We start from the raw sequence: 26,666 nt of genomic DNA, 5'->3' as shown, positions 1-26,666 counted from the left end.
GCAAAGCCTAGTGTACATAAAACTTTATAATATGTGTATACTTAAGTTTGTATAAAGCCTTTTGACTTAAATCAGGGGCGGCAAATACACGGCATACATGCCAAATTCGGTGGACTAAAGCACTTCTCTTCCACACCAAAAAAATAAATAAAAAAAAAAACGCCAATAAAAACAAAAAATGAATAAATAAACCAAGTAGGATAGTATTTTATGTGTCTTAAAAAGTCACTATGGCTGATTTTTTGGTAATTTCAAAGACCAAAATCACTGGCTGAGGAAGACTAGACAGCATGAACTGCATGTGTTATACATTGCACTGTACAATATATCAACCTCCTATTTAAAACATTGAGAGTAAGAAAGAAAAAACATTTTCAAAGGAATTGCCAAACTAGTTTGCTTTAGTTTATTATAAAGAAGTTCTACGGGTAATTGACTGACATTTTAAAAGCAAAACAGTAAGCATTTTGCAACATTCAACGCAAAAATATACATTGCACAAGAGATGTTTTTGTTTTAAAGGTACGTAATTAAAATCCCAAAATACATTTTGGATGATTTTTAAACAAAATTCTTCAACATGTGGTAACACCGACAATAACAAAAGTAGCATGCTAGTCTGTTACCATGTTTTAAACATTTTTTATTTAAATTATCCATAGTGCATTTTGAAAATTAATATACTATTAAATTCAGCTGCAAAAAACAATAATCATGGCAATCCAGAGGAAGAGTTCTTCTCTACAATGTATATTTTGCATTGAATGTTGCAAAAAACTTGAATCGATGGTTTCAGAAAGGGTGTAAATCCTATTGATTTTTATAGGGCTAACGCTCTTTCTGAAATTATCAATTTACTAACTGTTTTTCCTTGAGAACGTCAATCAGTTCCCAGTGGAATTGTCCTGCAGTAAAAATTAATTTATGCATTATGCAATTTTTAGTTGTAATAAATGAAAAATTTAGGCTAATTTTGGCCAAAGAGGGTGGACTTCGCACCAATTCATTTTTTTAATACTTTTAGTTACTTCTAAAGAATTTATTGTTGCTGTTGATAATGCCACATGGAAGACCAAAGATCCTCTCACTTGGCAAAAAGTAAAATAATGAGCCAACAAAATAAAGTCATCAAAATTTGGTAACATTCCAATAAAATAACATAACCCGCCAAGTGAATAAAGCAAGCCGTTAAACAACGTTAGTTGCGCGTAAATGTTTTTAAAAAATAGCAAACTTAATTAGACAACCAAAAAAACTTCATGAAAATGTTGAATAATTTGAGGAATAAATATATCAGGCCAGTTGCCAGTACAAAATATACTCTGTGTTGACTTAACACTATTTACAGACCTAGTGCAATCGCCAGGGGCTGGAATTCAGGGGAGGATCAAAGGGTCAGCTGACTCCCCTGTGACAAGAATTTTATTATGATTATTACCAATCTTCAAATTTTTACGTCTGAAAAAATAGTACATGAAATCAAGTTGACCTGTTTTTTTTTTTTGCTTCGTTCTGTAAGGTATTTTTGCATCACAATATAAAAGATTGACTGGGTTTGTTTGAATAGGCTATTGATATTTTCAGTTTTTTCGTTCATTTTCAAAAGCACAATCATCTCTAATGAGCTTAACCATTGAAAAATTGTAGGAAGGTGGTATTTGAATAAGTTTTAATCTCATTGGGGGGGGGGGCATTGAAACTTGACCCCTCTTCCAAATATTTCTGGATCCGCCCCTGCTGGAATTCCTTGTTTTGCGGTGGCACCACTACCAGTGGACAGCCATTACCACTTGAGGCTTTCAACACCAATTTACCAGGGCAGCTTGGCTTTCATGACATTGAGCTAGGAGTTTAATTAAGCCGAGAGTTTCCAAGCCATTAAACCACATTAAGGATTACATTAAAATATAAAATTAAACATGAGAAGCAAACGTGGCAGCATTGTGGGCAACACTTTTTTATTTGTTGCCAAGTAAGAAAGCAAACACATGACCAAGTGTTTAATGTAATTCACACCGATTGAAACAGCAGCAAAATAGGTCTTTAGAATGTTACTCCGGATATCCAACTAACAAGTTTAATCTGTTCCAAGTGATGTCACAGCACAAGTAACAAACCACTTCCCTCCGTGGGAAAGTTATTTTTAATGATGAAAGAAAAAAATGCCAATGAGGACATTTTAACTAAACTGTGTAGAATCATTGACATGTGCTCAAAGTCTAAGGCGATCGATTTATCACTGTGACTATGGTTTGAAATCCATCATTAGTACCTCTTCCATTAAGTTTATTAGTTATTTATTTTCAGTTTATTATTTTTGTGCCAAAATACCATTGATGTTATTATTTATTCTAACTGATAGTCTTTCAAAATGTAAATTTCAAGCAATTTGCAAATATTCTCGGCAAAAAAACAAAAAAAAAGGATAAGTATCTATATTAAACAGCACAAAACTTCAAATTGATTTCTTAACACAGAAAAGCTCAAAACTCGGTATTAAACTTACCCCAATGCACTTGGATACTTTGACAACAATATTCCCCTCTGGAGGATGCATTGTATACAAAGGTTTTCCACAAATAAATAGTACTGTAAACAGAAAATGAAGTTAAGTAAACATACCATGAAAACAAGCAAGATTTAAATTCTAAGCACAAATACAAATGTGACGACCAGCAACAGGCTCTGGAGCCATCTATAGGCTGGCCCTAGTCACTGTATTAGTTCCCACTGAAGAGCAATGGCCCTGTTAAAGCGATCCGCCCCCTTGCTCATTACTGCCTCTTCTGGTAAGCTGTTCTAAGTGCCACGACCCTACTAAAGAATAATTTTTCCTAATTTCCTGGTTAGCATGAGATTGGAATAGCTTAAAACAATGCCCCCTCCACCTGCTTTCTGTGCAAAAATTTAACCCCACACCCTCTTTCATTTTGATAAATTTAAACAACTGAATAATGTCCCCTCTGACTCTCTTTTGCTCCAAGCTATACACATTAAGCCCTTTAAGTCTGGCATCATAATCTAAATCTGAAAGTTCCTGTCATAGTATAGTAGCCTTTCTTTGAACTCCATCCAATAAAGAAATATTGGACCAAAACTGAACAGCATACTTCAAATGAGGTCTTACTAAACTCTTATATTAAAGCTGAAAACCTTTTTAGATTGGTTTGATATAGAGCTATTGATAAACCGAAGTATGCCACTGGCTTGTTACTTGCAATGCTGCACTGTTGACTAAAATTGAAATCCTGATTTTTTAAAATATCCAGATCAAGAACATTTTCTGCTCGACTAATGATTTAATCTGTAAATAACTTATACGCTTATTTCCATTCAATAATTCATTCGCTTATTTCCATTTTATTTAAAGCTTCAAAGATACTCAAAAGAAATTCTTTGGAATTGAAAGAGAAATGGTTGTGCTATGGATGCGATATCGATGGCTTCAAAACATCGATGTTTTTACAATCAATGAATTGGGGTGGGTGTTTAGTATTCAATGTTTAAACATTGTTGATGATTTTTCAGCACTAAAAAAAAAAGAGTTATGTTACACGAAAAAAATCACGAATTTACTAGTCTTCTCTACTTACACTGTACTGAACTCATATTTTGATGCAACATACCCAGTGGTGTTCCCATAGGGTATACTCAGTGGCGTACCTAGCAGGGGTGACACCCGGGGAGATAATTTTTGGTGCCACTCCCCCCCCCCACCCCCACAAAAGCAAAAAGAAAAAAAAATTGAAAACATGAAACTTGTGCAATTTTCAGGAAACAACTACATTTGTGTTAGAACAAAACTTTAATTGGGCTAATGTACAAAAAACAAATGAAAATTTTTAAATTTGTAGTCTTAAAAATTTATTTTAGCTTCGTATTTTCAAAAACTTGCAATTAAACTCAGGATGTCACCCTCAATGCGGGTGACACCGGGGTGGACACCCCCACCCCCCACCCCCGTAGTGATGCCACTGGTACACTCCAAGTACACTCTATGCTCTCAAACATTTTTTCGACACATAGCGTATACCCTCAAGCTTCAAAAATTTTCACATTATGACCTATCTTTATATATTAACTAGCAAAAATACCCGGCGTTGCCTGGGTCAGTAATAATTATTAGAAAAAATCGTTACTTCCTTTTGTTTTCTGTTTTAAGTGAAAGAATTTAAAACACATCTTTTTGACGTGATAAAAAATCGAGTTTCTTCCTTAAAACTAAAATAGCAATAAGTATAAAGAACAAAGTAGTATTGATTTAGAAACGAAAGCACTATATTTAAGCATATACAAATTTAAAAAACATGAAATTAATCTTCTCATATTTAAAAAGATTAATCTGTTGATACTTTTTTTTAACATGGAGTCTAAAACCTTCTCTGTATGGCAAATGAAGTACGAAGTGATTAAAAAAAAGTAGCTGCGCTCGTAATCTCCTTATACTTGCTTTAGTTATTTCGGGAAATTTCAATCATTGTGGCTCTTGGTGCGATTTTACCGAATTTGCGAAAGTCGTTTCGGGGTACCTTCGATGATGCTCTCCTATTCTTTCCTTACTTTGTAAAACGATATGATATTAATTTTCGTTACAGAGATATCGTCGCCAGATGCTGAGATATTTTTGGTCACCCTAAAATGGCGCTAAACAGTTTCATCCGAAATGTTATCAAAATAAGTAATACAATTTGGTGATTGTTTGAAATTGTGCAAAAAGGAAAATTAATGGAAGTTTTTGTGCTGTTTATGGATTTGCCTAATTTAGTTGCTGGATTATTTAACACAGTAAAAAAAGTCTTTTGAAAATTCTTTGATTGGCGATATTTTGTTTACATGGTGAAAGCTGAGAAACATTATGACGTAGTTTTCGGCTTCAAAAACAGCAACGTTGAAAAAACTGCCAAATGCATCAGCTACGGAAATCTTTCTGCAAAAATTTTGGCGATCTGCTGGTTGTTTGGATAATGAGTAAGTGTTCAATCAGCATAAATAATAATAAAAACCATTAATTACATTAAAGTTCCGTTTAAATGGAAAATCATCAGCCAAATCATGTATTATTTGCCAATCTTGTGCAAAAATCTTACTTCAAGATTTGACTTGAGAAAAGCCTTGAACAATCACGAAAAGCAAAGAAAGTCAACAATACAACAATTGTCGCTATTGACAGGGAGTTGAGATGATACACTAAATACTGTATTGAGTTGAGGAAAGCCTTCGAACATGGATCTAAAAAGCTCATAACTCGTTTTTTATTCTACTTTGAAATTTCGAACAGGTGCCATCTTCAGCAGAAAAATCAGAGCTTTCGATGGACATATAATGTAAATATGTGCAAGTATTTTTTCATCCCAATATTAGAGAATTTATACAAAAATTGTGTTTTATTGCCCCCCTAAGGGGGTTTTGCCCCCCATAACGGGATGAAAACTACCCTATGTGTTATTCTGATGCATAAGCTATATTATTGTAAAGTTTCATCAAAATCCGTTCAGTAGTTTTTGCGTGAAAGAGTAACAAACATCCATACATCCATCCATACATCCATACATCCATCCATACAGACAAACTTTCGCATATATAATATTAGTAAGATAGGCAAGCCGTTTTCTTTCGGTACCGATTCCTCCTCTGTTTGTGAACCGATTTCCTTCATTTTGTTTTGTTCAATAGCTATTGCTGAATTTTAGTGTCATCAACAAAATTCTTTAAAATCGAACGGTAATTAACGGAGATATTAATTAAAAACGCATTTTCGTCCTAAATGGCTCTTTCTACGCGAACGGATGGTCCATTTTTTTCGAATTTGATATGGCTGGAAAGGTCTTTAAAAAATACTCCTAGCGAAGAAAGGGTCAGGGCGTACAAGGTCCAATAACCTAAATCCACTAGAAAAAAAGTTATAAGCGTTTTTTAGTTAGCGAAACTCAAAATTTTTAATTTTATCTTTTTTCCATTGTTGAAATTCATTAATGGAAACGTGAAACATTAAGTTTTAATTCATTTTTTAACCGCTTTTTCTACACGAAAAATGCATTTTAATGCTTCGAGCTTGGTATGGTTGGAAAGTTCGTGCAAAATACTTTGAAACACGTTTAACCCGGTCTTACCGATCGAAAACGCCAACCGTTAGAAGCGCTAGAAAAAGTCCTAGAAGCAATTAAAAGTTAGTGAAAATTCATTTTTATTTGCTTTTTCACGCGACACAGTTAGCATGAAGAAATTGCTGGATAATATTGTGGTGTTGCCAATTCTCGCTTGAGCATAAAGAAATTAAATACTTGCATTTGTTTTTATTATTGAGGCTTTTTGGGTAAATACCGAACATTTAAAATATTTTCATCTTGATTATGTTTTCGCGATTTTAATATTTAAATAAATTATTTTAGGGAGTGAGGGACGACTTTCAGTTCCAATTCCCAATAATACCTGCATTTGCTATCACTACAAACAAATCTCAAGGTGAAAGTTTTGATAAAATAGGCGTATTATTATGATGTCCAGTGCTTTCGCATGGACAATTACATGTTGCCGTGAGTACAGTTCGTTCATTTGACTGTAGGAAACTTCATATTTAACGGCAAGATCATGCCTACTTTTACAAAAAATATTGTTTGTACAGAAGTTTTACGTATTAAGGAAGTTTTGCGGCATCATTTCATTCAGAATGATTTCCATAGTTGTGAAATTGGCAAACTTTATCCATTTTGGCAATAATGCCAAGACGAGAAACATTTTTCTTTTGCATTCGTAAAAAACGAGTACAGAAATGTCTATTTGCAAGGAACTGACTACGAAGGAAGTCCCTCTTTAAGGTGAGGTTAATTAAGTTGTAACCGTTCGTGACAAGGCGGAGGAAATAAATGACAAGAGGAACATACAATGGGGAGAATGCGACATCAAGTTTTTTTTTTTTTGATAAGAACATTTATGAAAAACAGTGTGATATGTGACAAAAGAAGAGGGGTTATGGTGAAGTGTAAAACTTTGCGACAAAGGGGAGAGAGATCAAAAATTTTGAAAGGTGCATTTGTCAGTTTTCCCCTAAACCGTACAAAAATCACAAACACTTTTTTTTTTAAATTACACTATTATTGCGACGTCCAGTGTTAATGAATGGACATTTTTTAATGTAGCAAGTAGGATTCGTTCATTTGACTGTTTGGAATTTAATAATTCTAACGGCAGAGGTCAAGGCAACTTACTCAATAATATTAAACTTATTAAAAGAAGCATTGTTCATGCAGAAGTTTTACGTATAATCTGAGTTTTGCAGGATCATTTCATTCGGGAAGGTTTCGATAATTGTTAAATTGGCGGGCACTCTTCATCTATTGGCGTCAAATTTTTGGTACCAATTGCAGCTCGAGAAATGTTTTTACTTTGCAGACGAAAACAAAGAGTAGAGAAATGTATATTTGCATACAGTTGTCACAATATAGGGGCTGTCCACGAATGAAGTCCCGCTTTAAGGTGGGGTTCACGAAATAGTAACAGTTTGTGACATGGGAGAGGGAAGATATGACAAGAGGAGCATACAATGGGGAGAACGTGACAACAAGCCTTTTTTTTTAATAGGAACGTTTATGAAAAACAGCGTGATGTGGAACAAAGGGAAGAGGGGGTATAGTGAAGTGCAAAACATTGTGACAAAGGGGGGAGGGGAGAGGGTCCAAAATGTTGAAAAGTGTGACATTAGTTATTCACTGCCCTTAACCATAAACAAATCACAAAGTCGACCTTCTTTAAAAATTGTTCTATTATTACGACGCCCAGTGTTTTTGAATGGACAGTTATATGTTGACACGAGTAGAGTTCGTTCATTTGATACTTGGAAATTTATATTTCTAATGACGCAGAAGCAACTTACTCAATAATGGTAGACGTTTTATAAGTAACATTGTTCACACAGATATTTTATGTATAAATTGAAATTTGTGATGCTTTATTTCATATGGGAAGATTTCGAAAATTGGATAATTGGTGATTTTTATCCATTGGCGTCAATTTTATTGTTTCCAATGCCAGCGCGAAAAATGTTTTTCCTTTGCATACGTAAACAAAGCGTTAGGAAATATTTATTTTCCTAGGGTTAGCACAAAGCAACATGATATCCAAAATAAAATTATTCAAGCCAGTAATATCTCGACCACAACAATTTCTCAATAGGGTTGTTTCTTTCAATGAAAAGGACTACTTTTAGGCAATGAAATAGATAGAATAAGAAAAAAAAATGAGCCAGAAAAACTTTTATTTTCTCCACATTTTTTTTTAAAAACTTTTTTTGAATGTATGATTTAGGAAATAAGGCGTCGTCTTTATGACGTTATAAGTGATGTATTTTGGCGTGCGACTCCATTGCCACATTAAATATTAGGTTTGCTCTCAACCGCGTTTTCGGGTTATGATAATTTGCTCTGTGCGCTAATGGCATTAATGAGTGGCATTTCATCGCTTTTGATGCCAAAAATTAATTTTAATCTGCACAAAAATTAAAATAGTTGTTAAAAATATTAAATTTTTTCAAATTATTAAAAAAATGGTTAAAAGCTTTGTTTTGAGGCATCCTCTTTCAGTAAAAAATACTTTAAATTTTTGGAAACGACCCTATTACCAAAATATTCCCTTTCATCCATTTATTTTGAGATTAACAGATAAAAAGCAAAATTGGAATAAATTATTACTGTGGTATTGTGTGTCCGTATAAAAATTGTATGTTTTCAGATATGCAGTTAACATGAGTAAGAGTAGAAATAAAAATGTTGGAAACAGTTTAACTCATGCAAGTTTTCTCAAATATTCATTTATGAATATGGTCGAATTTTGACCACTGGGCGAACACTAATGTATATGATTGTGCATGATGGATTACTGGGAGTATATCCTCAGAAAAATTGATGGGAACATCACTGAACATACCCAAATAAATACAAAAATGTAGGAGAATAAAACTAAGTACCAATTTTTACAGACAGCAAATCTGCATCAACTGTTGGTGAGGGAGCATAATCGGAAAGAATTCACTATCCTTCGTAATGTTTTCCTACAAACCTCAAAAACATTAAAATTTTTTGTGGCATATTGCATTGTAAGTTGGAGCTATTATGGGCTACAAACGATGGTACATAATTTTACTCCATTCTGGCGTAGCGTACGCAAGTAAGAAGCTAAATCGGTATGTGGCGCACTAAAATATCGTAAAATCAATGCAACAAGCTTTTTAATATGAAATGGCTGACCAAAGACACATTTTCGTAAAAAAACGACATTGAAACCACATGATATGAAAATGATATTTGAAAGAAGTTAACTTACTCAAAGCAACAACCATTATTGCCGCTGGAACACCAAACGCCAGAGGGTAACAGGTTTCTTGATCAAAACAGTGAACATCCGCTAGATGAAAAGAAAAAAGGAAAAAAGAGTCAATCTACAAACACTCGCAGAAATATCAACAGATTTGTTCTTACGAATTGCAGAATGGTAAATTTAAGTCAAGAATGATTAGACCCTTGGTTCAACTGAACTCGTGACTATGACAGTATATTGTGTCACTTTGAAAAAAAAAAATTTCTCTTATGGGGCTGCGTAGAGGCACCACCTTTTGCAGACTTAGAGCGTTCCCCGGAAATAGCACCACTCTTTTGTGTAGACTATTGGCAAACGGTAGATGATGACTATTGGCGGATGCTTTTAGCATGAGAATTTTGATGCCCAGTTTCCCCATCAGTTGAAGGCAGGAAGGCACCTGTGCTCTATTTGATGAGAAACTGCTCTAGGAATTTAGTTTGACAAGAACACTCTAAGCCAAAAAAGAGCTCGAGGGATCTTTTACATGCCGCATAATTAGAGGACATGGACACTGTTGATTTTCTATGCCTTGAAAATCCACCGATTGGAGCCAGGACCGAACTTGCGCCTTTGAGCCTAAAGAGACCAGCGTACTTTGTAAAATAATATAGGGTAATTCCCGGGACATCTTGACACTTGAACGATCTGGATATGTTTAAAATACCCCTCATGATCCTATTTACAAACTGAAATAAACAGTAGGAGGCGCTGTAATCTCTGGTTAATGTCGGCTGCAAGAGGTAAAACCACTTGCGTAGTTTATAACCTTTTCCATAAAAAATTGAAATGTTTTTATTTATTTGGATGATTTCTTAAATCACCGCAATGTAGCGTGTTCAAGCTCTGGAACTGGAAATGGAATCTACTTTAGCAGAGTTACCTAAAAGACTTTCCATCGTATCTGAGAGCTGCTCATCGTAGTGAAAAAAGTTCTTCAAAATTCTAGGCTTGAGAAAGAAAACAAATGTTAAAAGTCTCTAAGGTATGTAATTTATAGTTTATAAAGTTTGAAGTTAACCACAGTTTAAAAATATTACTTCATATCTATATTATTATCGGCTTGTGACTAATAAAGCAAAAGTAATTGCGAAAATAAAGGTTTGATTTTTTAGCTGAAAACATTCTTAGATCTTTATTTGAACTAGAAAAAAGAATACACTAAATTAAAGCATATACATAAACTTTTTTAAAGCTTAATTTCAAGTTTTGATATTTGCTTAACAGTGTAAAACACTTTAATATTGAAAACTTAAAGTAGAAGAGGAAAAACACTTAACGTTTCACACCACAAAAAGGACCAGCTTTCAGCAAGTTATCATCTGTTTTTTTTTTTTTTTTTTTTTTTGAGTAGGTACATTTTAAAAAATGTAACCTATGCTGCCAATTACTGACGATACCGAAACTAGAATGTTTTCAATGTTTGTAGTTCACTAGTTTTAAACAAGTTTTGAACAAAAAAAAAATACACATTTCTACGCATTTTTTATAAATGGACTCGATCAGACACATCTGGAATGAAGAGATGATGGTGCTGATGATGACGTGTTAAGTTAAAGTCTTTAAAAAAAAAACTCACCTCTAAGAACGGGAGTGAGTGCAGTTGATACAACGCTTCCTAAGTTGATGGAAATGTAGAAGAGTGAAAAGAAACTTTGAAGCTGAGATTCCTAGAAAGAAAAAATAATTTCCTCTTGATAAGGGTCGCTAATAAAATGCTTTTGAAAAGATTTCATGTTACAAAAGCATATTTTCTATCACTAACTAATCAGTAAGTTGAACCAGTGGAGCCGTCAGGGTGAAGGTTTTTGGGGTCACCTTCACGCATATTGTCAATCCTAATATGGTAGTTTGTTTACACATAAGGATGGTTATGACTAAAAATTCCACCCAGAAGGTAATTTCTAGTTGCATTACTGAGATGAATCAATCAAATAATTCAGTTTCAAGCACTCAAGGGGTAAAGGCCAAATAAATTAGCGAGACATATTCACTCATTTTTAGGAGCAGTCAAAGCACTTTTGTTCTATCATGTCATGTTGTTATCTTTATTTATCTTTTAGCGGTGACGGTAAACGCGACAAAAAGTATTGGACTAAAAATTAAGTTATGTGATTTAGATCTAGTTAAGGATAATACAAATAGCTTGATTAAATGAATTGAATGATTGAATTACCAACGTTTCAATGCACAAAAATGGAAAATTACTGCAGACACGTGTTTCGAGGTTACAAGGAACCCCTTTTTCAATGCAAAGAAGGGTGAGTGTTTGGATAAAAAGTTCATCCGAGGAAAGACTAATTCTTTCCCTTGTGATGCGACGGTAACGCAAGAGCGCGAGATGCAGGCTCAAAACTGTTGCAACAACATTCCTTTGCGAGGCATGTGCCTTGGATAATAATTACATAAGGTTTTGATGATCTAATGATTGCATTAACTCCGTCTATTGAAAATAATATCTGCTCTCTGCTGAACGATTAATTTTTGATCATGACACGAATTCTGTAAAAAGTGTTTTTCTGCTGCAGCAGTGCCAATGCAGAGAAAACAACACATAGCTGTCAACGTAGAGAGCTAAAGACTTAGCGTAGATAAATTAAACGCGAAAAATTAGGGTGTAAAAGGGTCTTTTTTTTAATATAAGTAATGATTGCTTAAAATAAGCCGATACGGGACTCAAAATTCAGCTTTACGAAATCCGGCAGAACCCGAAACTGGGAAATTGAGATTACAGTACAACCTTGGTTATTCAGACTGACTGGAACCAAAAGTAATCCGGATAAGCGAACGATCGGATAATGCGGGTAATTAGAAAACAGTCTTAAATAAACAGACTTATCTTTTTTCCTTGGAAAAAAAATGGCTTTAAATGAAATTACATGGGATCGTATCGTTTCTCCCAAACACTTTATCATTTTTAGTTCAGCAGCAGTGGCGTTAGCCTGACGCTCCAGTACGCCATGCTGTTACATCACTATAAGTAATCGAACCATCTATGCAGGAGTTCTACATTTGATCAAAATAAATAATTAATATTTTGTGGTTTCGTTCTTGCCATCACAATCCTCTTACATATACTAGCCGATGATCAAGTAACCCGCGTGTTTCAACAATAAAACTCGTGCCACGACATGATAATTTGATAATATGTTTTGGTAATGTTTAACGTGCAGGGAAAGGCTTTATTGTGACAAGGCATAACTCGATCCGGTAACTTAATTGTTTTGCTGATAGGAATGTCATTTCAGGGGAAGGAAGAAACGATAAAATGGTCAACAATGAACGCTACCTAATGGAGTTTAGGGTTAATCCACTGGAGTTAAGGTTACAATTTCAACTATCAAAATATCACCAAACAGGCAATGGCTTCGTTCAAATGTTGAAGCAATTTTCACCCGTCATACCTTGACGGCTGACTTTCTAGTTTAAACTAATTATTTAAGTGAATATAGTAGGTATATATATTTTTTAATTCTACAAATTTGGTCCAGATAAACTAGAGATCCGGATAAACGGGGGGGGGGGGGCGGATAAACAAGGTTCTACTGCACTATTATCATTTTTACAAAGTTAAAAGAAATACAACTTTCTGTTTAAAAAATATTTTAAAAGGGACATAAGATTTTTCTCTTAAAAGCTATATTAAACGTTCCTTGAGGCAGGAAGTTCAGGCAGTATATTCTTGCTTGTTTAAAAGTTTTCTATCATCCAGTAAAGTATTGCCATGTTGTTCAGACTCACCATTGCAAATCATATTTAGAGAAAAACTTACTTGTCCTTTCTTGAACTGGTCACCGCCAAAAGCAGAAACACAGGGCTTGATACCACCGGTACCAAGGGCAATGGTAAAGAGTCCAATCAAAGATATCAGTCTTAAAATTAAAACAAGAAAAATGTCTTAGTCTTCTTGTACTACAAGTAGGACAAAGATATAAAGGACATATTGCGAGAGAAAAAGCATTTTTTACGTTACTCACTTCATAGTCGGTAAATCAGTGGGAATAGCTCCAACAGAAGTTATAATACTTCCAATGCAGTAGATGATAGATATGTACAAAATGGTTCTGAAAATTATAAGATTAATGGCAAAGAGTATACATCATTTTTTTTTAAATTTAATGCATTTTTCTACATAGTATAAAATGAAGTCGACAAAAAGCGTCTGTGTGTTTGAACTCGCAAAACTCGAGAACTACCCGGCCGATTTTGCTGAAATTTTCAGTTTGTTCCTTTAAGTCCTGAGAAGGTTTGCAGACCAGTTCGAAAACAATTCGATGAATAGTTCTTTTTTTTTAAATTCCAATTTAGGCACAATTTTCACTTAAATTCCTGAATATGGGGGTGAAAAATTACTTGCACATATTAATATTATACATCGTTGGAAAGAGTAGAATTTTCCGCGTTCTAAGCAATTTGTTCCAATGCTCTAACTTAATTGCGGCGGGAGGTTTTTACGTTTTTAGCTCGAATTATTTTAGGCTTAGTGGAAATTTAGGCACTACTTTCTTCATTAAATATTTCAATAAAAAGTGAAGGAATTGTAACACAGTTTTCTTTTTGACAGCATTTGAAGGAGCTGCTTTTTTTACTCCAGATCTAACTCGACTTCAGGTCGAAAGTTTAACCCTCTATCTCCATTATAAAAAAAGTTACAAGCGAATTAAATGAAGTTCAAAAATCTGTTCTCTATTCAATTTTTTAGCCATTTTATTTTGCGTTTCCACGATAACGCTTTTTGAATCCATAGTTTATTTCCATCTTTCTCATTTTCAATTTTTAAACTTATTTTATTTTGTGTTTCCCTGGTTACGCCTTTTAAATCCATTTTTCTCATTTTATTTTTATATCTTAAAAGTATTTCAGTATCTGTCGTCATTGTTTGGCGAGAAAATTTTGCATGATGGTTTTTTTTTCCTCACATTTAATCCTGGTTACTGAAGATACTTCACTTGACGCAATGGTTTTTTTCAAGGTAGACCGGGCAAAGCCGAGCAACGCAGCTAGTTAATAATAAACTAAAGTACACACAGCAAACTTTAGGTAAGGAAATAAATCAAAATATTGAAATGTGGGTTACTTGAATTTCCCAAGCCATGAGTCAGCTATGATGGCTCCAAAGACGGGCGAGAAATAAGCCACAAATCCGAACAGATGGTAAAGGATAGTTCCTGTGTCATGACTGTAGAGCAGTTCTTGTGTAAAGTAGATGGTGAGAATGGCTGAAATATCAAAGCAACATTTTAGAAGAGTTGAGTCACTTGCGCTGATTTTGCAAAAACCAAAATATGCTTGCCATGACTTTATAAAGTGCAGAAAACGAAAAGGAATAAAAGTAGTGTAATATTTCATTTTCATCCTAAACAGATTTGCAATATGCAGTAGAAGTAAGATAAAAGCAAGCAATGCAAAGGAATTTCCAAAATACTGCATTCGAGATTAAATTAAATAGCAAGATGTGAAACATGTGAATGAGTCACAAAAATTTGTCTCAAGTAATATGTTACAGAAACGAGAGAACCATGATTTTTATATTTTTTATGCAGGCTGTAGCAAGGAGCTTAATTTGATGTATTTTGGCATTCCTCCCCCTCATCCCCTCCCATTAATTAGAAATTTTAAAATTTAAGTTTTGAAGCCAAACTTTTCTAAATTTTCAAGGTTTTCAAGCATTTGAAAATAAAATTTATTTTTTCAAGTACTTCTCATTTTTTCAGGAGCGAATCATACAATTTTTTGGGAGTTGGGCGCCCCCAACAAAGCGGGGGCCTTCAGCTATAGCTTGTCTAGCTTATACATAAATCCGGCCCTGGCAGCAATCCAGTAATTGATACAGCTGTTAATTACGAAATTGCTCCTTTACATACAACCAAAGCTATTAAAGGGTGTTTTTTTAGAGGTATAGAACTTTAAGTTGACAATACTGTCTGATATGTGTGCCATTTTGATAGCTGTCACTTATTTTGTATTCAGTTCAGTTTGTCATTTCCTCAAGAATAGACAACAAGGCGGTGAAACATGCCACACAGCGCGTGTTACAATGCGTGATTTATTGAAAAAAACGTTCGGTGAACGAATAATTTCGCGTAATGGATCCGTGAATTGGCCTGAAAGATCATGCAATTTAACACCGCTGGACTACTTTTTGTGGGGCTATGTGGAGGTTCTGGTCTGCACCGATAAGCCACAGACGATTGACGCCTTGGCAGAGAACATTCGCCACCTTATTACTGACATACGGCCTCTATTGCTGCAAAAAGTGAGAAAATTGGACTTTCCGATTGGACTTTCTCTGAGCCAGCCGAGGTGGCCATATGCCGAAAATCAAATTTAAATAAAAAATGGCAAAGAATTATCTTTCGAATAAAGCAACATTCATGGCAATTAACAACGTTTAACTGTGTTTTATTTGAACCTAAAGTTTTCTACTTCTAAAAAAAACACTCTTTATTTTACAAAATTGATGAACATTAAAAGAAAAAAACTTACTTCGCATGCCATAGTAGGTGAACCTCTCGCAGAACTCATTGCCGACTATGAAAAATACAGCCTTAGGGTATGGTATTTTTTCTTCCGCCACCTCCTGTTTTGGGAGAAAAAGAAGACTTTTTAGAACTTTTGCAAGACATACACAAATACCCTCCACTCTACTCCACGATTCCCAGTACCTACCACTACACGTGGATTTACCAAAGACAGTTTTTTTTTCTTTTTGATCCAGAACAGGAGCCGAGCAAAGCTTGGTCCAATACCAATAGAGGCATTGATTGGGAATAGAAACTTAAAGGACTTTGTGACCACGACATATTTGTCGTCCGCCACTCGCTATTAGCGCACGCGGAGCATCTTCAATCGGCAGGCATCGAATCCGCGACTGTCCTGTTACGAGTTCAACGCCTTGCTGATCAGGTCATCATAAAGATGAGTTTCACTGAATCAATTTCTGTTTTTTGCAGACATTCATTTTGTTTGCTATCAGCTTATGCACTCGACAAGGCACTGACTTTAAAGTAGCCGGACAATCGATATAAAAGAGTAATAGTTAAAAGAAAACAGACCGCAAGCGCTTGAACACGAATTAAAATATATTATGTCATACGGACAAAACAAACTGTAATAACAACCATATGGCAATAAAAGAGTTTAAAAAATTAAACGAGTTAACAATTAATAAATTTTAACTGCAAGGATGAATCCGAAAATGAAAAAAAAAATAATAAAAAACAACAGACCTAAACGAGTCCAAAAGAGCTAAGCATAAATTATAGTAAACTATTGTACCCGGCAATGATACCTATTACACTCAAACTTGTTTTTGTGCGGTCTATTTTTGAGTATTTTTGAAGTAATCTCGAATTGCTTTTTTCCTCGTCTGACCAATGTTGATGTTGCTCTGATTTTTCATATTACCAAAACAACGAGGATAAGTTAGTTCGTTTTTTTAAATATTTATTAAGAGGAAAAATTTTGGTCGCCATGGCGACAAATCGTTTGCTTCATTCAAGGCTTAACTTAAGCATAAAACTTAACTTACAGTCTGACCACAGAAGACGTGTAATCTAGCAAGCGGCCAAGTTAGTCTGAATGAATCTAGCATGGGAGAAGGGAAAACAGCGATCTGATTTTGGAGCACGTGTTTCATAATGTCACTAGGGCAGTGGTTGGAAGTAGCGCGCTACAAGTAGTGACGCTACTGTAGTAGCTACATTTTTTAGTAGTTTGTAGTGTAGGGCACTACTTTAAAAAAAAAGAGTAGCGAGTAGTTCGCTACAAAAAAAAAGTAGTTTGTAGTGATTTCTGGAAACTACTTTTAAATAAAGTTTCAAAAGAAAAAAAAAGTGGTTTCTCAAACAATTTATTTAGTTTAAATTTTACGCGAGTAAAACTTGCATCAATCAGACTCGTAAGACTCTGAAAAAAAAAAAAAAAAAGTTGATATCAGACATATTTTGACGCCATACGGTCTATCTATTTGACACCATTAGTTTGTTTGGCACCGAAATGCTCACATTTCCCCAATATTTGCCTTGAGTGCAGCATGTCTTTTAGAAAAAAAAAAAAGAATAAGCAATAACTGCCCCAAGTGATACCACGTTTGTGTTTTTTGTCAGCAGAGATTGTCCCGTGGATGAACATTTTAGACGTCAATGAGATTATTGTGCCAATATCCTCCTAATATGGAAGCTACTGTAAATGTTATGTAAGAGGATGATATTGAACTGCTTTTTGGCCAGCTTACAATCTCAGTCAGCAACCGTGAGGGATGAGTTCCAAAACTGCTCGCGCAGGTTGAAATTTCGCTTTTTGGAAAAGGGTATCTATAAGATTTTTTTGAACATACGAATTATTTTAGACAGTTGAAAACATCCTTCAAAATGTTTTAACCCATTTCTTAACTTCCTATTACCGAATTTAAACATAGAGAACTGAAATTTTACTGTATTTAAATAAAAGCTCTGTTATTGAATAAAAATATGGTTAGAATGCACAAAATCAATGGGAGACCATGGCATAAAATTAAACAGACTGTAGTCATAGTATGCAGCGATAATAAAATACAGTATACTACAATAATAATCTACAGTAGATACAGTAATTATATTCGACGCACTTTTTAGTTGTTCAAGCATATCGAAAATCTTTAAATTTCTTTAGTTGTCTGAAACTTTCTATTGTTTCTTCCATTTTAAAAATTTAGATTAACAGCCCGCTTATGTGAAATTATGCTTCATCAGTTTCATATTCAAAACGAAAAAGATGCGGAGTGTCGATTTGCAAATTAACAAAACGATGTTTCAACTAGTACAGTGCCGGGTACTTTTACTTTCAGTGGTGGTTAAGTGAAAGGGAATTTACGAAACTAATATTTAGTACCAATAAAAAAGGTGATACCTAAGTCTTGCGATTCCTTTCCAAAAACTTTCGTGTTGCGGGATGAGGAATTCGCGTAAGCTCCAAAATTCGTTACTCGACAAAAGCTCTATATTTAGCCATTTCGCGTAAGTCGGAGCGCGAGTCCACTGTAGTTTAAAATTGCACATTGAAGTAAAGTAAGCGTTCTTAGTTACGTTTCGCATTTCGGATATTTATTAATATTTGATTATGAATATTAGTAACGTTTGGGATATTTTCATTATTTCTTTATTTTTGTTTTTTTACTAATTGAATGTTGATATATCAACAAACTAAAAGTCAATTATTAAATACTGTTAGTTTTTTAGGTCATTCGGTAAAACTGAATACAGCTGTTATTTCATTTTATCAGTAGCGTAAGAAAGGAGATGGTGTCCAGGTCCCGACCACTAGCTTGAAATTCAAAATCAATTAACTAGTTCCTACAAAATATAAGCTCCTATAAAATTAACTCCTATAATGAAAATTAAATTTTTTCTCCTTTGTTTAAAAGATGTTTTTCACCATCTAAATACATTTTATGTACATATATTTATGTCTTTCTTTGCACTTCTTGAATCTTTGCTTTTCTCTCTTTTTCACTGTCAGGAAAGGATTAAAAACTTGAAGGTGGAAGTCCTTCAACTTTTCAATCCTTTCTCGCAGCGAATATTCGTAAAAATCGTAAAAAATGTTTGGTTGACAAATTGGCTGAGTAAAGGAATGAAAGAATAAATAATTCTTAGTAATATTCCATTTTCAAATGATCCAATTTATTAATCTAAACCACTTTTTGAATTTTTTTTGGTCAATCCTCAAAGGGTGTGTATGTGTATTATGTGTATGTCTTTCATTTATTTATTTTTTAAAAAGTAGCGAAGTAGCGACTACTTTTCAATAGTAGTTTGTAGTTGCTACATTTTGAAAAAAGTAGTTGTAGTTAACTGCATTTGTAATAAAGTAGTTGTAGTTCGTTACAAAAAATAAGTAGTTTTTCCAACCACTGCACTAGGGCCTTATCAACTTGTTGCATTCTCTTAATTGAAATGTGTGTGGGGGGGGGGGAGGTAAGTTTCTATGGGAACAACAAAAATAATTTTTTTTTTTTTTTTTAATTTTATCCGCAAATGTATGTAAAAGCAAAATTGTAAGCTCAAAATTATGTAGTAAAAAAAAATAAACCAATTACTTTTTTTATGGTGAAATCATAGACATCGAATATAGTTTAGTTTTTAAAAAAATATTGCCGTGAACAAATGGTCAATTTTACAAAAAAATGAGAGTTAAAATATTATTATGTCTAAATAATTTAGAGGCAAAAGCGCATATCAGTAACCAACCACTATCCGTGTAAACTAACAGTTAAGTTCATTTACGCTTATAAACCGGATGTTTGCATTTCCATTTTATCGGTGGTGGTCAGACTGTAATCCCCTTGTCCACCGGCCTCTGCGAGCTGGACCACTCCGGTGCGGTGGTGTCTATGCCCTACACAGAAATATACTATTTTGAGGAATGTTTTGAGGAGTGTTGTTTCTTTGAAAACTGTCCTGAGTTTGGATCATAAGTATCTGGGCATCCTATGTATGCCTCAAATTAACGTCGCTATCATTTTCGACTCAATTAGCTATTTGTACATGTCAGGAAAACGCAATATTTAATGTAATTTGGATAAATTATGATTCACTGTTTATGAAAATGTGGTTTTGCGTGCAAAAAAAGCTTTCTTTTAATTAATATTTAATTTTAAAGTAAGAGAAAATTGACGAAATATCACGTGGCGCAACAACGCAACGTGATTGGTATGCCCCAATGTTTCCATTTTAGCTACCAGTAACGGGTAACGCAGCGTACTACTCTATGGTGTTGGTGTGTACGATTTAATAATTTACTTAAAGCTTCTTATATAGATTTTTATTGTGTGTAATGCAAGCAGTGTTCCTTCTGACATGTAATGAACAGTTGCGCGTGTTAAATATTGTCTCTTCTAAAAACCAAGTTCATTAAAAATTATTTAATGAAATTCACTTAATTAACAAAACTAAACCAATGGGTTCTCTTTCTTTTTACTCCCTTTTACACAAAAAAAAGTATTGTATTCGCGAAAAAAGTTTCACTCAGAAATCGACCTTAATTTTCATTTTGCTCACCCCCGAATGAATGCTAATTTTTTTTTCGACCCGACCACACGTGCAGCTAAGAACATATAGATGGCCGAAATATCCATTTTGACGATTCCCGAGTTAATTACAACGAGTTTTCTCGTATGTATGTATGTATGTATCCGCTTATGTATGTCGCATAACTCAAGAAGGGTAAAAACCCAGAAAGTTGAAATTTGGTACGTAGACTTCTAGTGGGGTCTAGTTGTGCACCTCCTCTTTTGGTTGCATTCGAGTGTTTTTAAAGAAGTCTTTTGCTCCTTTTTTGTGGGAAAATCATTGTTAATTTCGATTCAAACTCCAGTGGCGTTATAATTTGGCGGACACTTGGCGATATATCACCAGTCTTTCGGTCACCAAGTTTTGTCGCCAACTTGGTGACAAATTTGGCGATTTTTTTTTCTTCTAAATCTGGTTTCAATTTGGCTACTATTGGTGATATTTAGAGAGTTAACTATTGAATCACATTAAAATTGCCAATAATGGGGAAATATCATTAAATTGATGTAAAAGGAAGTCAATTAGTGCACACTTCAGCTCGTTTCTTTTATGGTAGCCTACTTTTAGTAAAAGTAACTCAAAAAAAAAAAAAAAAAAAAAGAAAGGATGAAAAGTATTTTAAAGAAACATTTTAAATACTTGATACCAAAGAACTGATTTCCTGTAGCAAAAAATCAATTAAGTGTTACTGAACATGCTCTTAGTTTAAAGTTTCAAAAAATGATAATGAAATTAAATTTTTACACATGCTTAAGATCAACGAAGCTTACTAAGTTTAAACAGCTTATTTACTGCATACGTACATTTAATAACTCTGCAGCGCATGACAAAAATGCATATCAATTTTATTTAGCTATGGTGTTCATAGTTCGTTTAGCCCAGGGGCGAAAGAACGCGTTTTCTAACATCGAAGTCTTCGGTTCAAACTCCGAACTCCGGCCTCTTTACATTTTCCAAAACCTCAATTATTTTTCTTTTAAAATTTCGAATTTCATTATTTTTATGATTTTTTTTTTAAATCAAAGATCAAAACGGAAAATATTTTCTTCTGAAATCAAAATTTGTATTTTAAATGCAATTTGTTTAAAAATTGAAAATATTTGAAAAGGAATTGTATTAACATTGTATGTACGTACTTAAATATATATTTTTTAAGCTAATGAGTTTTAATTGGCGGAGGAAGCATTTTCGTTGTAATTCAGTTCTACGGCTTTCTTCTTCATGCTATATTAGAAGCAAATGTCCTCTAATTTAAAATGCTCCGGTAAATAAGGTCACATTTTTGGAGTTTACTGAAATATAACGGCGAGCTGAGAATGATTATGATATTGACAAACGACAAAAAGAATGTTTTTTTTTTTTGTGTGTATACGTATAACAAAACGTCAATGTCGATGACTAAGTAGCCAAAATGATTAATAACAATTTTTCTTTCTTTTTTCTTTTTTTTAAAAAAACGTAGAACTGATTTTTTTTCTCTCTTTTACCAACTAAACAAAAACAGAATACGTAAACATACTGTAATAGATATTACATTTTAGGCCATTATAAACATTTTTAATAATGTTTTATGCGAGATTTAAAGAACCATGAAGTCTTGTTCAATAAATTACAAAACTAAGCCATAACTTTTACATAAAGTAAATTAAATTATGACTTGCAATTTCACTAAATAAATACTCTTACGTTTAGGTTGTATTCGCAACCTTTTTTTTTTTCGGCAATAAATGTTAATACAAGTCATTGTTGGCATTTGCACAAACCTTTTTTTGTACCGCGTTTTGGAACCACCACCAGGTTTCATTATTATTATTATTATTATTATTATTATTATTATTATTATTATTATTATCATTATTATTAATGTTATTGTTAGAGATGGGAAAGGTCGGGAAAAAGTAGAAAGTTTTGAGAGAAAAAAGTTTTTTCTCAATTTTTTGAGCAATTTCTAGCACAAAATACGCATTTAGAAATTTATAACATTTATATTCCAAACTTTTTTTTGTTTAAAAAGTTTACGTTCAGTATGCCTCGCGAAAATATGAACTTTGACAATGTAAGCGGTAAGATAAATTAAATTTAAGTAAGCTACTTTTCTTATTCACATTGTAAATGTATACACAAAACAGGATTAGTTTATCAATTTAACTATTTTTTTTATATTTTGATTTAATACGTGTGTGTGTACACAAATACATACTATTTTTAAAAAGCTGAAAATATCTTTAAAAAAATTTGATGAGAATTAGTTTATAAAAGTGGCATCTTACTCAAAATTAATGGTTGATTAATAATTTGTCAAATTTAGATAATCTTTGGTGTTTGTTTGAACAAAGAAAACTGTTGGTGAATGTAATTAATAGCAAAAGCTTTAAGCATATTTCTGTTAAATAGAAAAAAATCCAAAAGACTGCATATATCTTCAAATGTTAAGCATTTTTTATGATTTTTAAGAAAATATATCTAATAAATATAGTTTAATTTGTAAAAAATCAATTTTCTCATTTTTTTAGAAAAAAAAAAAACCGAAAAGAATATTTATAACTATTATTTTTAATCACTACCTTGATATCTACTCTAAATTTAATAAATAAGTAATACAATTAATAAAGAGTAGGAAACCGCAATGTTAAGATGCAAGCTGAACAGGTCTTCTTCTGAAGCGAACCTCGCTGGAGTGCATAGTGACGTCACATCAGCGACCATGCTGATTCGTAGAATTTCGCGCTAAATTTTTAGAGTTAACTTTAAACATTAATAACTCTTCTCACAGAGCTCGTATAATTGAAAAATTGGTATCGTTTTACATGTATTTTTCTAATCAGCATTGTGAAACTAAAAACGAAAGTCAATAAAATATTTAGCCCCTGAAGCAGTTGAAATAGCTTTTGAAATGGACAACTTTCATTTTCATTTTCGATCGCAACTACTCTAAAAAGGCAAATATTTATCTAATTCAAGGAATTGTTACTAATTGATGAAATAGCAAATTTGGTCTGAATGACCGACAAGTCAGACATGTAAGGTATCTTCTTTATCATGCATCCAATTAAAATCGCTTCATATAAGATACGTAAAGCTAAGTAGGGTAGACCGGGTTTTCTAATTTTTATGTTTTAACTTAGGAAATTTAAGGCATTGCGGTTTTATGAAGCAGTTAATGGAGTCTAAATTGGTATATTCAGTTGTAGCTCAGCTTGTGATTTTAACCGTTAAAAAAATATTTTTGAGTCCAAGTCGGTTGCGGAAACTTGCCCCGGACTCGGGACACGTTTACGCATATTTGTTTTGACACCTAACGTGGTTCTGTTAGTTATTTGAACATAATGTCTTACCATCGCTAAAATAAAGCAAATTTATTACAGACTGTATAAAGTTGTAGCTGAAGGGGAATGAAGACAGTACTGTATGATTGTAAGCTTATAAGATACGATTTGTAACTTAATTAAAATTAAATGGTAATTTTCAAAGCTAAATAACTGGAAAATATTAAAAATGTTTGAGACAGTTTGTAGCGAAAAAAGTGTAAGGGGAACATTTAAGTAAGACACAGTAAGAACGATCGTAAAAGTGCTCCGACGTTCAACGCGTAAACTTGCCCCATTGACAAGTTTGGATTTATTTTTAACGTGAAAAAATATTTAATAACATTTCAGTTCATACAAATGCAATTCTCAAACAAGAAGTTCCGTCTAGAACTAGACGAGCCTACTTTCCCGTATACCCATACTACTTTCTAGTACCTGATCAATATTCTCAAAAATAGCTAAAATCGCAAATTTTTTCAAACATATTTTTTTTAAATATTTTAAGCTGATTTCTAGGAATAAAATATTCCTTACTTTTCTTCAAAAAAAAACAAAGAAATAAAATAGCAGCACCTTTTAAACAAAGCAGCTAATACACTTCTTTCCATTAAAAAATTTTTTTAACAGCTTTCAAAACGAAAAAATAATAATAATAAGTTCATTAAAATAAATACATCATATAAAAAAAATCGTTTCTTTTTCCCCTGTTGCCAAAAATAATTTTTTAAACGAATTAATGCACTTACCAAAATAAAAAAAAAACAATAAAATGTCAACTTAAAGAAATAATTTTCATTGTCAAAAAAAAAAAAAAAAATCGTCTGCGCATATTTTTCGAGTTTATTCACCGAAAACTAAATACCTAAATTAAAACTTTAGCGTGAAAATAAAAACAAATCATATCAACAATAATTATTTCACAGTTAAAACCACAGCAGCGGAGTCGGAGTCGGAGTCAATCTCATTTTGGGATAAAAGAGTCGGAGTCGAATATCCAAGAATCGGAGTCAGTTATTTGTCCTCCGTGTATAAATGTTTGCCAAAGCTACGAAGTCAGAGTCGAAGTCGGGGAGTCGGAGTCCGATTAATTGTCGGGAACAGGAGTCAGAGTCGGTGTCAGGTGCCCTAAATTCTCAGAGTCGGAGTCGGGAGTAGGTTGTCAAGAGCTATTTCCAACAAAGTTTGTTTGAAGTAAATCCGCCTTTAAGTTCGGAATCTATATTGACTTTCAGTTTCCCTTAGGCGCTAATGTTAAGAGATTTGAACTGTTCAAAATTGAACGAAAAATTGTTCAAATCAAAAAATGAATTATGGGAATGAGATGTCCTCGCCGAAACCTTTCTAACAAAAAAAAATTTGTTCGAATCGGACTATTCATTCAAAAGTTATTAGGGGGGGACAGACAGACAGACCGACAGACATTTTTCCCCATCTCAATACCCTACTTTCCAATTTTTATTTTTTCAATATTTATCTAACTATTTTATTTATTTTTGACTTTTTTTTTTGTTTTTCGGGATATTTTTAAGATGTATTAAGCCTTCTTTCATGCTTTTTTCTTCTTTCTCTGATTTTTACTGGGAAAGTAGGCTAAAAAGGATAAAATTATGTTCATTTTTATATATTTGTTTTTTCTTAGCCAAGTACTATTTATTCACAATAAACTTCAAAACGTTCAACACAAAATTGACTCAACTTGGTAGAAAACAGATTATTCCTTCTGCATGCTGGATCGAAGCTTGACAATGCTCAAAAACTTGTGAGAATATTTGCTAGGGAGTAGCATCAATCCGTTAATGACTGTTGGCTCTCCAATTATAATTCGTTTTAAAAAAAGGGCACTGCGTAAACGTGCCCCGGTCTACCCTAACATAAGCAAACATTGAGAAAAAGATAGCAAAATGCCTGCAAACAAATAATGCATTAAAAGAAAGACAACTGTAAATAAAAATAAAATACAGTAGCCCCTCGTTATGTCGCGCCTCGTTATATCAATCATTCGGATGTATCGCTCTTTACTTCTGTCTCCCGAAATATTAAAGCCTAAAATAAGAAAAAAACTTTGCTTTAAGTTTGAAACCATTTCTGAAAACATATGGTATTGCACAGAGAAGGTCTCTTTCTTCTCTATTTTGTCAGTGAACAAAAGGAAGCAACTCTTCTGAATTCGCTGGAAAAGCAGCAGCAATTCCCTGTCATCCAAATGTACATACCCGCACAGTATATTTCAGTTTAAGATGGTCTGTAAACTACTTGACATCTTCTTTTATATTGATACATTGCCTTTACAAGGAGTGAGACGCATCAAGCAAGTGTCAAAGTAGCCCATGTAGAGGAGAACATACGCCCTTCTTTTGGTACAGAAAAGATTTGTACTTGGTTGCACAAACCAGGATTTGCATCAAAGAAGGGAATAATGATCTGGACGGGCGAAATAGTTTCCTGGAAACAATCTGGTTTCTTTTACTTTTCACATCCTTTCTACAGCAAGTAAAACGGATTAGAAAACCTACTCGGAATAAGAGGGTATTGGAATGCTCAGCTCAGAAAGATCGTCTTCCTTCACCATTTAATGTTTTTAACTTTCTGAAGGTGAAAATTTACTTAAGTTTCAATCTTGTTTAAATTTCAAAAGGTGTGATAGTACGTTTGTGAACTACATCGAAACCATTAGAGAATCATGTCAAAAAGAACGAATGCTAATTTACTTGTATATTGGACTTATAACTATTTTTAATGACATCCGTTATATCGCGCTTTCGGATATATCGCTCTTTTTCTTTGTCCCCCAAAAAGCGCGATATAACGAGGGGTTACTGTAATAAATATACGGGCAACGTCGTAAGAGTAGATAATAAAGTAAACATATTTTTAGTCGACAAGTATATGAATGCTTCGAAATAGGTGAGTATTCACTAGTAAGAAATCAGGGTACAACTTTTGAGATAAATTTTCCAGT

General features: G+C 33.4%; 1 protein-coding gene across 1 annotated transcript in view; it reads right to left on the bottom strand.

Moving 5' to 3' along the window:
• The window catches only part of LOC129217613 (solute carrier family 15 member 1-like), a 151,247-nt gene that overhangs the window by 28,846 nt on the left and 95,735 nt on the right, over window positions 1-26,666 (bottom strand). Inside the window, exons 5-11 of the mRNA XM_054851942.1 lie at window positions 15,835-15,928; window positions 14,426-14,567; window positions 13,326-13,412; window positions 13,121-13,220; window positions 10,928-11,018; window positions 9,316-9,396; window positions 2,507-2,589 (exon numbers count right to left, since the gene is read on the bottom strand). Coding sequence (XP_054707917.1) covers window positions 2,507-2,589; window positions 9,316-9,396; window positions 10,928-11,018; window positions 13,121-13,220; window positions 13,326-13,412; window positions 14,426-14,567; window positions 15,835-15,928 — 678 coding nt within the window. The remainder of the gene's footprint in view (window positions 1-2,506; window positions 2,590-9,315; window positions 9,397-10,927; window positions 11,019-13,120; window positions 13,221-13,325; window positions 13,413-14,425; window positions 14,568-15,834; window positions 15,929-26,666) is intronic.

This window comes from Uloborus diversus, chromosome 2 (assembly GCF_026930045.1).
Source record: "Uloborus diversus isolate 005 chromosome 2, Udiv.v.3.1, whole genome shotgun sequence".
In the NCBI taxonomy this organism is placed as follows: Eukaryota; Metazoa; Arthropoda; class Arachnida; order Araneae; family Uloboridae; genus Uloborus; species Uloborus diversus.
The sequence above is the reverse complement of the archived record's forward strand: the minus strand, read 5'-3'. Positions and strand labels throughout refer to the sequence as shown.